Raw genomic sequence first — 13192 nt, 5'->3', positions numbered from 1 at the left:
GCTTGAACCAAGTAGAAAGTAGTACATGCCTTACAAAATATTTCTTTATATTTTGTTATCGCCAATAAATAAATATATTATTATGAATTGGAAATATCAATAATATAATCGTACTTACCCTGTGTCCTAATTGACAGGAACTACCAAAATCAACAATTTTAATAGCACTGCGTTTGGGGTTACAGAGAAGAATATTTTCTGGTTTGAGGTCACAATGAATGACACAGAGGTCAGGAGAGGACAAGAAAGCCAAAGCCATGCACATCTGTTGAGCAAATTTTCTGGTCAGATTTAAAGAAACTCCACGAAAGCTTGTATTTCTGAGTAGATCATACAGGTTGTAGGAAAGAAGTTCAAACACCAGACATAAGTGGTTCCGCCATAAGAAGTGGCTTTTAAGTTTAACTACAACCAAAGAAGAAGTTATAAGAATCAAATAATAGTTCTTGAAACAACATAGACAAAAACTGACACACACACACATATATATTTATTCTTCACTTAGTATAATATTAGTAACACGGTAAAGAAATTATTAGTGTTTGTTAGTTTTTACTATGGAGCAAACCCACGTTGTGCTATGTGATGCGTCCACCCCCCGGATTTCAGCGTTGTAAATCCATAGGCTTATCGCTGTCCAACCGAAGAGAGAGAGAGATGTAAAAAACATTAAGTTCATACCTTAAGAAGTGACATTGACTCTCTGTTACTAATTTCAGTTTGCTTAATCACAACGAAATATGTGAGGAATGTATTATTTCTTATTCTACTAAACTGAACAAGTGTTCCAGATCCATAGTTTATTTAATAATTGCACACGGAAATTATTTCTGGTTCAGTAGAAAAGGAAAATTTTGATGATCCGGTGACTTAAGGTGCAAAACAAATTTGCCTAACTCTGATTGGATTTACAAGAGGCGTAATCAGACATCAATTAAAGATAGTTTCAAATACTTGCTAAGTCAAGCTCAGTGAAAAATTAAAGAATACAGTATCACAGCTATATATTTTCTTGTCCTACTTTATAAAAAATAACACAGATAGCAAAGGATGTTAATATAAATAAATAATTAAATGTCTGTTAGGAAAACGAAGTATTATGAAGCGTTAATAAGTAATACATTTTTAGCTCCAAACTAACCACAAAAGAAAATAATATAACATAATTAGCTGCACAAACAATGAAAGAGTTGTCAGCTCATATGCATTGTAAAATAAATTAATGTTAGTTTGTTGAATGTCATGACATACAACTTATGCTTGCATCAGAACGATAATAATCATACTTACTCTGTATCAGTCATAGCGAGTTGTTATAACATTAAATATAATTTTCTTAATGCACATAGTTACAATACGAAATAAATTTAAAATGTTCATTAACAGGTTGCGTAACATAACTAGCGAGGTCATTCTGGAAACCGCAAGTCTTTGTCTATATAGCATTGATCCATGAAGGTGAATGGCACGTAATAAACATTATCTGTATCCTGCCAAAGTCAATATCATTGATGTATTTTGTTATTATTTGTGTTGTTATCAACAAGTAGATTTACAGAAATACTTTTTTTGTGCAATTACTCTTTCTTTAAAAACAAAACAAAATTCTGTTCTGCAAACAACCACTGGAAAAAAAAAACATTTCATTCACAACTTTGGAATAATAATAGTCAAAACAATAACCTGATATACTCTCGACGCTAATCCATTTTGTGAATAAGAGAAGCAAAATGTTTTAGTTTTCTTTTAACGATTAATAAAGTTTGCAAGCATGCATTAATTGTTTAATTTAACTTTGAAGGATTTGTTATGTTTGTTGTTAAGCGCAAAATTACGCCATAGGCTATCTGTGCTGTGACCACCACGGGTATCGAAATCTGATTTTTAGCGTTATAAGTCCACGGATTTGACGCTGAGCCACTGCATGGGGTGGGGAGCTTTTGAAGAAAAACTTGTTAGCTTTATAGTAAAAATATTAAGATAACTATATATATATATATATATTTTTTTTCATGCGTAAGATACTAGATTCACATTATTTTCTATTCAATAATATATATACATATATCAAGACACACGGTAGCGTGTCGTGCGGCCAAAACAACCTGCAGGACACAATGTGTTGTTATTGACAGGAGCGATATTCCAACATCTGTATCTCGGACTGTTGTAATCCAAACTATCACATATTTTCAGTGAATATCTCTATTTGAACCTTACTTCACATACCAAATTTTATGGCAATCCATTAAGAAATAAACGAAATATAAAATCCCCAATTTTTATAGAATTTTTTTCCTTTTGTTTCCTTTCTTAGAACCGAAAGTACGGAAAATGTATTTGATAGAAAAACATACTTAAGTTTTATGGATCTTTTTTTCAAGTTTAGTACAATGATATATCTTTACAACTTACAATTAGGTGACAAATTTGGTCTAGATATAAGCCATATGTGCAAAGTTATTCAACAAAAATTGCTCAAATTTGACTAAAATGTTTGCGTACGCCTATGTAAAAAAGTCACGTGAGCTATAGGTCTGAAATTTTTACTACAGCTTCACCTAAGAGTAAAAATGGACCACTTTTAGTGTTTTTGTCATTCGGATTAAATACGGTTGCTTTAGAGCAGCAAAAATTATAGGGTGAAAGGATGTGCAGAGACATAAGTATGGATTAGGCCAAGAAAACTAGATTAGCAGCTTCTAGATCAAGTTTTCAAAAGAATCTTACGGGTAGACGGTTATTATTCATTATTCATTGCCCACTTTTAAGCGCAATTTTCCTAAGTTTTATGAAATTATTTTAATTAAAGAGCGTTTAGCGTCACATGATATTAGCTTAAGCAATTGGCGTAAATAAAGATGCTTGATACGGCTGTTCCGAATGCACGGGGGTGATGACAAGAAGCTATTAATCTAGATTCCATGGTGTTACTATAAAGGAAGTTATTAACTAATTTTAGAGAGGAAAACTACCATCACATATTTTAAATAATTTAGTTGGATCTGTAAAGTATAGATCTGTTCTGAATAATAAGGTTGCGATCCTAAAGCTAATGTTGGTTACTATCGAGTGTTACTTTCTTACTTGCTGTGATTTGTTGGTGTGTATTGACAAAATGTCATGATATCTAATCAAAACACCTTAGGTGTGAAAAAAAAGGTGTGGCCAAAAAGGATTGAGTATGCGACTTAAAGAAATAAAATCAAAATTGTCGGCCAAACTGGTAGTAAAACTTATATCACTGATAAGAATTTTACAGCAAATATTCATTCATTAGTAAGCTAGGCCGCGTATTTTGTTTTCCCCACCATCATTTTTGGCTGCGAATTTTGATTTCATTCCTTTAAGTCGCAAGCTGAATCTCTTTTTTTTTTGGCCGCACCTTTTTTTCACACCTAAAGTAGTTTTTGATTAAATACATATATATATATATATATATTGATGGATTACTGAAATAATTAAAACTTAGGTCTTCAATGAAGTAGTTCATCTACACGGTCAAGATACTAAGTTTTCAATAAAGATTGCGATTTTTTATTCCCATTTCTATCGGATGATAAGAATCTATAAAAATCAGTGGGCTAGCGAAAGTTTTAATCTGAGCTTATTTCAACCTCCTACTACACTTTCCGATCATTTCAAACGTGTAATCACTCTGATTCTGTATCTAAATGAATCAAATGACAAGACATGTGAAAACGTATATAAGATGATGTGCATCTCATAATTGTGCTTCATTGAATTGCTGTTTAGGAATAAAGAATAAGTGAGTAGTGGTATAAAGATGTGTGGCCAATTGCACGATTTATTGGCAGTAAACAACGAAAGAACTGGTTCTTATAACCGTATTATAAGCTACTTACCAATTTTTTCCTTTCCATCGGACAATAACCTCTCTTCCCTTCGTAATTGTTCATTAAATTTAAAAGTCTGACTTCAATGAGAGCTTGATTCAGGAATGGTTTCTTGTTTTTAATAATTTTTATGGCAACAAAGCAATGATCTTCAGAATCATAGGCTTTAACAACCTGTGAAATATAATTTAAAAAACTAGAATTTAAAGAAATATTCTACTAGTAATCTTAACGGGTGCAATGAGTTTCTAAACAATATAGAACGAAGAGAGAACATACATTTTATCACAAGACTAAAAACAAGCAAACAGTTTTTCAAGGCTTTGAATTACGATACATAACATTAAATATATCAGTAGGCGTTGAATATATATGCAACACTATTGTTATAATTTTATATCTTAAATAAAGACCTGAAAACATTTAAGTAATTTTTCTATGAATTATTAATATGATTTGGATGATTTATATTAAATCAAAGCTGGGTACTCGCAATCAAAATATCAATATTTCCAAAATACATCAAACAAATTGTAAAATCTTAACTTTATTAACGTGTCTCGCTCTTTGTGCAGATTAGCACACTATGTTTGGAAATTTTTTAAAGTTTAAAACTTACTTTTCTAATTCATCTGCAATAAAACATAAGGTTTGTTTGTCTTATAATTAAGCACAAAGCTACACAATGGGCTATCTATGCTCTGGCCACCACGGGTATCGAAACCCGGTTCCTAGCGTTGTAAGTCCGCAGACATACCGCTGTGCCACTGGAGGCCAAAACATAAGGACTCATCTCTGATTCTGAATCGGGAGTATTTCTGTTAGATATATATTTATCTCAAAAACAGTTCCTTTTATTAACTATGTTGAAAGCCAATTCAAAGTTTGTATTAAAATTTTGAAAAATAACATGTAGTAAATCAAATATATACATTTTGAATAGTTTCTCTTACAGCATATTTCAAGACTAATTCAGCGTATTATCATAAATTTACTAAATGAATAACTAATTAAGCAACGAAACAATCTCAGCTCATCATAACTAGAAAACACTTTTAAATTGGAAAATTATGAAAACAAGCTGTATTTTTCTAACAAATTTATATGATAAATTATTTAGTGTTATCTGAAAACAAATTACAAAAAAAGACATATAAGGAAACATTTCAAGTTTCACACAAATGAACAAAACATTAATATTATTATGTTAAATGTGAAACATTGAATATAAATTAGCAGCTTCACCTGTCCAAAGGACCCTTTTCCAATTAGTGAATCGATTTCGTAGCGATCCGTGAATTTCTCACCGATCTTGACAATATAGTCGTGATTCTCATCATCAAACCCATCGTTATATACTTTCCGTTCTTTCTTAGTATCAGTATCCTCTCCTTGGCCCTGCTGAGCTCTACGTTTCTTCTTTGCATAATATACCTTAAAAACAAAATTAGGTAATCATTCTGAAATCGGCAACGATCCAAATAGATGCATTTTAATTATTCTCTGTGATGAAAATTATTAATTATTTTTAGAATAAGGACAGGCAACAGGAAGTTTAAATTATCGTGCAAAAGAATTATTAAATCGATATCTAAACAGAGTTGCTTTGGATTCTGTGACCTGGCATCATCACACATTGAGAATATACTTGTAAAGAAATTCAGTAAAACTCTAAATTGTATTCTTGATGCAAAGATATGTACGGTATAATGTTATCATTTTCAGATAACATTTCTAAAATATTATATAAGTAAGACTATTGTCATATGACGTTTCAAAATTCTATACGAGCCAATATAGGAACCGTTTCATTTTTATCATTTTATTCTCAATATTTAATAATAAATGGATCCGTTTTTTTCTACCTGAAACTAGACCGCGTATGTTTTCTTTCACTTTAAACCTCTTCAACTGCATTGATTGGATGCAAAGGTAATCACGATGTAATAAACCATAAAAGTAACATTACTTCTGATCAGGTGTATGTTCATGCAGTTCAATCATATAGAGTAAAATGCCTGTTTAAGTTAAAGTTAAGACAGTATTTCGATACGATATTTCAATTAAAATGTTCATATAATAATAAACATCCAATGTAATCCAAATAACTAATTAAGTAATAAATTATGTGCTTAAAAACACTGAATTATCGACAGCGAACATAAATGACATTTGCTTTTCGAAAATACTCCTTTTCCTTTTTAAGTAGGCTAGGAACAACGTTTCCCCAAAATATAAACCTCTTTCATTCTCACATGGATACTCTTTTTTTTTTTTTACTCAACTTAAGGAAAAACTCATAATATAACAAATATAACAATCTTACATCATTGATATGTTTATAAGTTTTTATAAGATCAACACTGAGCTTGCGTAGAGGAGTGGTGCTGGGATCGCGACCTTTTGTTAGAACCGCGGGCTGCAACGTTGCTGCATCCTCTTCTGCAGATCCCTGAGACCCCGAACCCATTGCAACTAGTTGATCTTGGGTAACTAGTCGACCGTACATGGAGGCTACTGCCTGTGCTCCTTCTCCTTAAAAGACAAAAAGCTAATTACTAAAAGTCGAGGAGTCGACTTACATCATTAGATTTTGTTTCTAAAGAAGTCTAGTCTCCCTACTTTGCTTTTTGCTTATATTCATGTGATATTTTTCGAGAGATTTATTAAAACGTTTTAGACAAGGAAACGCGTTTATACTTAGGTTTTGTCTACCTCGTATTCATAGTCTGTTCCTTCTCTACGTCTTCAAAGAGAAGATCTAAAGGCAGTACTCTAATCTTCCGGTAAAGAACTGGTCTAGTTTGCTTAAAAGCAAGAGATTCTATCATTTTAAATTGGGATTCTTTCCTGGGAATGGAAGATGATGCGAAAGAAACCAAAGGTACGCTCAACATCAGATTCGTTTAGACAGTTGTTGGTAATACTACTGGTGTTGTAGGTTTTAAAGTTATAGTGTTTTTTTCATTCGACAGCAGAACCTTATGTTGGTTGATTCAATATATCCCTGGTTACATGTGAACTCATATACTAATAGTGTGGTATTCAATGGATGTAGTATGTCTTTAAAACGGAAGAGGTATTTTAACTTTGGCTCTGTTTTAAAGACATATTCTAAATGAACTTGTGGATATAGCTGTTTGATAATTATCTTCTTAATCATGTATGATATGGTGCCTAGGTAATGTATGAGTAACGTAACGGTTTTCTCTCAACATCTTATACAACAAAGATGGAGTATTTAGAGTTTTTATGTGGATTATTCTATTTAAATATAACAAATTCAAATAAGTGCCTACATTTCGATTAACTGGATATCCATGTTTGGAACCTTAGAGAGTCAATGTAAAACCATATACTGTGAGCCCGTTGGTCTGATTTTTTGCCAACCACTGTCTAAGAAAATTTTATTGTGTCTATCTCCGCAACACCTTCTATTCCAGGAAAAATTTCCAAATTATAAGGTTAGCATTTCTTGCCATTAAGCTAAGAAAACCAGCTCTTAACTAGAAGCTAAGCGAGCTGCCACTACATCTTCAAATGTGAATATGTAAAGAACGAACAGGAATATAAACTTTGTTTATATTTCGTATGCAAGTGCATGAGAAGTTACTGAGCAAAAGAAAGCTAAAAAAGCAGCTATAAATAGTTACATATGATGCAACCAATAACCTAAATCATCAACTGTTATTATACATGTTGGTAACTGATAAACGTCTAAATTAAAACGTCAGTGCATTATTTCATACCTTTAAGACTTAGTTACTTCGTCTGTGTTTCTAATAAAACGTCTTAACCATAACAACAAAATTTTCTAATTCGATTGGTGACCTAGCTAATGTTTAGTCTTAACATATTGGTTCATTCTGTGGTTATACGATATGTATAACCCTATACAGCACTTCTAGGATGGGTATATCGGGAAAATCTAGAAGAGCACTATTTCATTTAAATTTCAGTTTTAATGCCTCAAATGACAGATAAAGAGAAATTATCGATATGATAAACTTTTCAAACAAGTCAAATACTTAAGAATGCCGATTATTTTATCCAGGTTACACAGAATTATTTCCATTTTTAAACATTTGTTTGCGGTACTCCCTGAAGAAAAAAAGTAAAATTCCTATGAATATAACCCCGCCTAAGAAAGTGATCTTGTACAAAATTTCGCAAACGCTTCCAAAAAAGCCAATAGCGTGATACAGTAGTTTGATACTTTATACACTTTTAAAACATCTATAGTAAAAATTCAAGGAAATTGATAACATTTTTCAGCTTGTTTTTGTTAATATGCGATATTTCAATGTTTTAAGTAATAAAAACCGTAAGTATTTGGATTAATAAGTATATTATAATACCTTTTTGTTACTAATGCTTGTCTTGGCGAAAATACGTTGCAAAGATTATATCTAAACCTTAATATCTAATGTTAACAAATTAAATCTCTGATCGAGTAAATTTCTAAGTGTTTTTGTACAAGTTGGGTTCAACACCAAAAAAAAAAAATCCTGGACCTTCATGGTGTTTTACCACAGTTTTAATCAAAAGTTTGTAAACAGTAGGATAAAGAAGATTCTTGAGCTATCTCATCTACAAGGATAACTTTAACAACAGATGAGAGTTTGTTTTTCAAAAAAACTGTCAAAAGTTATCAAAAGTCCGGGCCATATTGTGGATGCTTAATGTTCTTAGTTAACCATAGTTTTCAATTAGCGTAAGTCGAAGCTCACGCTTAAGCTTATTTCTGCTAAACTCCATTAATTCGTTTTTTAGTCACACATAAAACTAATAATTTTTCTTCATAATAATAATAATAACAATAATATTACTACCTAGATTGAAATGTTGTATTACAATAAGCATCTTTGCAGAATGTGAGGGGTTTGAAGCATTATCTCGATGAGCAGTTACAAGATAAGCCTTGTTTAAAACACCAGTGCTACGAATGCGCAGTAACGTAACAATAATTTAATGATCTACGTTGGATCATCTAAGGATTATTTTCTCCAAGTACCTATTTAGTTCTAAGCAAATGTAGTTTCTAGAATATTCTTGGCAATATATGGATGGGATTGCTAATAAACACAATTCGTGTATGCACCATCTGTTTAATGATGTTATTTGTTTCCCTTGGTGATCATCGGTGATAAAAATCAGCATAAATTCCTGTTAAACCCAAAACACATTACGAGTCTTTAGAGACACATAATACTGGCCTCCTGACTTCTTCACCGTGTAAGTGTTCCATGAAATCTCTCCCATAAGTCTATCAGAAGAATGTACCACCATCTGCTAAATATAATGCCAACATAATAGTGACTAAACGTCGTCTGTACGAACCCTTTCATGTCACTGACGAAGGATCACAAAAAAAAATAAGTAAATTGAAAACAATGGATTATTATTTTTATTATGTTTAGGAAAACATTTTAAAATAACTCTTTATCTAAAATGGTTTAGTCATTGAAAGGTAAGATGTTTTAGCAGGATAATTTCTTTAAACGTAGATATAAAAGGTTCATTAACTAATACTCATATGTTATCATATACCACTTTGAATACTGGCGCTGTGCTTCACGACACTAAAGACACAAAAATGTTTAAATGGAATAACAGGAAAAGAAATTATAATGTGAATTTTAGCATTTTACCAGCTTCAAGACCAGTTTATTTAATCCAAAATTGTAATAATGTAATTCAGATCCAGTTTCAGCATGTTAATTACTTGATCGTACATTCCAAGTTAATGCTTATATATTTACTGGGTTATTCCAGACTAATGAAGTGGTACTGCTTAGATAATAAGATATTACCTTCTTGCTTTCTGGAGATGACTATTATTATTGTTTAGGTAAGACTGTTTCGAAAATAATTCAGATGTCAAAGATATAAAACAAATTCACAAGAACGTTCTGACTATCTATTTTCGATTTTTTTAAATTTTTTACTGGATATGTCCCAATATTATTCAACATGCAAAATAGAGTTTACAACTTGTCTGGTATACTGTAAGGTTCAAAGTATCTTTTTCTCCCTGAATTCCAAAACCTGAGATCGTTTAAAATCCATTTTATCATATTTTCCTTTCAAATATTTAAAATATAAAAATGATATCCACAGTTTATTTGCTGTTAGTCTTAATGCTTCAATACTGATAATACCTAAAACAGTTTTAAGAAAAATAATGACATGAGTATGTGAACTTGGAGTAAATAGGATGTCTAACATGTGAAATACCAGTAACTAGAAAATGTCACGATGAATAAAAAGAACATTAACATCAATTACAATTAACGTACATGGTATCTGAAATATGTAAGTTATCTATAACACTTAAAATATCCAAATATGAAAATATTTTAAATATTTTTAAATATTTCATAATAAGAAAAATGTTATTTCTTTTAATAATATAATCGTTCTTCTATGATAAAAGTACAGTGCTTTTACGAAGATATAACACTTATGTGAGCCTTTGTAATGGACGTGGATGGGTGATTAGTATAGCATTTCTTAATAAGTATATTCCATATTAGATTATATTAACACTGTCATTTATTTAACTCACATCATTATTTACTAGCCCAATATTGCGGATATTAACTAAACCCTGTGTATTGTATGCCTCTTCCTCAATCACTGAACTTCGCTTAATGACCACCAAAACTATGCACCCCTACATATGTATGCTTCCACATTTAAGCTAAAATATCACATATAAGTTACACACATAATTTTTTCTCTGACTGTTTTCTTATTTAGCTTTATAAGCACAATATTTCACGAATTACAGTAGAAGTTTCCAAACTTTTGAATTAAGAATTTTTACATTTAAAAACCTAGCCAAATTACATGCAAATCATTTGTAGAAAGTATAATTAACCATCTATACAAAATCAGTGTTTTTATAATTTTTTTAAATATTATCACCTCAGCTTGAGTGCTTCTAAAAATAAAACAGTTGACCAAAAGTTGTTCTTCCAACTGTTCTGCTTTCATCCTGCTATTTTGTCATTAGATGCTATTTTATTATGTTTGTCGAACAATATGAAGTAACTACCATGTGAAAGTGTTAAATTTTTTACTGTTTTCATTCACTTATTTTTTAGTAGTTTAGTTTTTGTCATAAAGAAAGATTACATGAAATTTAAACAGTGAAATTAAGCCTCTCATTACTTCTTAAAAGAAACGTCCAAGGAAAACAAAGCGACCGCAGTTGCATTAGAATTCTAGTGTATTTTAGTGGTACATACAAAACGTTTGATCACTTTTTGTGTCAGTCTTTTTTTGAGGAAAGTCGACTGATGTTTCTTTACTGGTCTCCGTCTCTGAATAATCCTCAAGGAGCAACAAACATCATCATCTATATGATGCGACAGACACTTGTATCAAAGGTAAATGACTGACGGCATAGGGAAAGAGGTCAGGAGTTTAGCTATCACCATCGACAATAAAACCGGATGTAAAAAAGATGAATGGACCTGTAGCATAAAAGTGGTGAAGAATGAGAGAATGAAGTATTCACCACCGGCGCCCTCTTGTAAACTATGCTTCACGTACTTGGCTATATGTAATTGCTCAAAATGCTATCAGAGTAAAAATTTGCATATTGGTAGTACCCTCATTATTAAGATGATGTGGTTTACACAAAGAAACGTAAACATATTAAGATTTGATATATATTATATAAATAGCAGAGCGATAATAAAATACACTGTGTAGTCTTATGTTTACCTAACTCGAGCTACGGCGAAGAAATTATTAATAAAGGTGAAAGGTAATTTGTATACTTATTAAAATTATTTAATGTTAATACTTGTGTTCTAAGATACACTGGGTTTTTAGAAGCTCAGGGCTAAAAATGGCGTGTTTTATGCCATAGTCAATCGCACGAATCCATTGTGTGATTACAATATCTCCTTTTTTTCTTGTGACATCTCGAAATAAGCAAAATAGTTTTGAGTCGATATTTTATTTAATTTTTTCGTTCAAAGTATGTATATTTTTCATATAATTTGTTGATTGGCTGTGCATCTATGTTTGTCCAGAATCAGTGTATCATCCATATAACTGGAAAATTCTGGTCATTTCACTTGTCATTGGTCTCAACTGTCAAACTTTCACTTGATAATGAAACTGTATATTATATAACGATGGGAAATTTATATTATGTTAACGACATTGAGTAAGGTCACTGTCATTACTGGAACAGCAAAATACTCTTACACAAACATACATAGAATATATATATACTGATAGTATAATTATTTTGTGAAGGATATGAAAAGGTATAATAGTATGAATAATAAAATACATAATACAATTACAATTGAAAAATTTCATGTGTAAGGAGCATCTAGCGTTTATTCTAAAGAAACAATATTCACGATTTAAGGGAACATTACTCAATTGGGAAATAACAGTAAAACACGTGAAATTTTTCAGTTTTCGAATGTGCTCAATATCTCTTATGTTTAGCTTATCACAAATAATGAAGTTGAACTCATCTTGCCAGTTTTATCAGAACTTTGAAACTTACTTTTATTTAACTGTTTTTATAATTACTTTATCCTTACGTGGTAAACACTTTTCATAAGACCAAAGGAAACCGGGACCTTAGTTTCATCTTATTATAGTCAGAATTTACCAGAACTTGTTTTCCCTGGTGGAACAGCGGTAAGACTAAGGATCTAAGGATTTACAATGCTAAAATTCGGGGTGCAATTCCCCGACATAGACTGGGCAGATATCTTAATGTGGCTTTGCTGTAACATAAAAAAAAAAACAACGGATGTAGTTTGATTTTGCACTTCGTCGTCAGTTCTCATTACCTCCGAGAAAAATAACTTTGCTATATTTCAGAATAAATCTTGAAATACTATCCGTTCACATTTTGTTTTTGTTTTTTCTTATATTACTCATTTAAAATATAGCATACGAAATAATTTTACTTTATATGCAACTAAGTCTTCATAAATGGAATAACTCTTTTCATTTTTGAATAATGTTGGATCGTATATTAAGATTTAGCTGTAAAATACTTGTTTTAGCTTAAAGTTTTATTTAATGAAATTACAGGCTTTTTTCAAAATTATGTGCATATATATATATATACGACAAACATAGCCAACCGAATAAATATTTTCAACTTTACAACATTTACTAGCGAAACCGTGGGCCGATGGCCCACATTTACAGGGCTGTTATAATGCTGATTTAATTCTTGAACTACTATTTTGCAATTATAGTATTTTGGCACTTGGGTATAAAGTTCGAATCATAAATAATATTCAACGTTAAACTGGTACACAATTAAAAACATTTTATTTAGGCCT

At 31.1% G+C, this 13192-nt stretch overlaps 1 protein-coding gene across 6 annotated transcripts in view; it reads right to left on the bottom strand.

Moving 5' to 3' along the window:
* LOC106462015 (serine/threonine-protein kinase minibrain-like) overlaps positions 1–13192 on the bottom strand; it is a 145177-nt gene that overhangs the window by 25828 nt on the left and 106157 nt on the right. For 5 of the 6 annotated variants that reach the window (XM_022389293.1, XM_022389289.1, XM_022389302.1 and 2 more), the window contains 3 exons: positions 6184–6392; positions 5103–5291; positions 3867–4031 (listed from right to left, as the gene is read on the bottom strand). In XM_022389293.1, coding sequence (XP_022245001.1) covers positions 3867–4031; positions 5103–5291; positions 6184–6392 — 563 coding nt within the window. Of the gene's footprint in view, positions 1–118; positions 406–3862; positions 4032–5102; positions 5292–6183; positions 6393–13192 lie in introns of all 6 variants that reach the window. The other variant, XM_022389310.1, reaches the window with a different exon arrangement.

This window comes from Limulus polyphemus, unplaced genomic scaffold, assembly GCF_000517525.1.
Source record: "Limulus polyphemus unplaced genomic scaffold, Limulus_polyphemus-2.1.2 Scaffold42, whole genome shotgun sequence".
In the NCBI taxonomy this organism is placed as follows: domain Eukaryota; kingdom Metazoa; phylum Arthropoda; class Merostomata; order Xiphosura; family Limulidae; genus Limulus; species Limulus polyphemus.
This window is presented reverse-complemented; position numbering and strand designations above follow the sequence as displayed.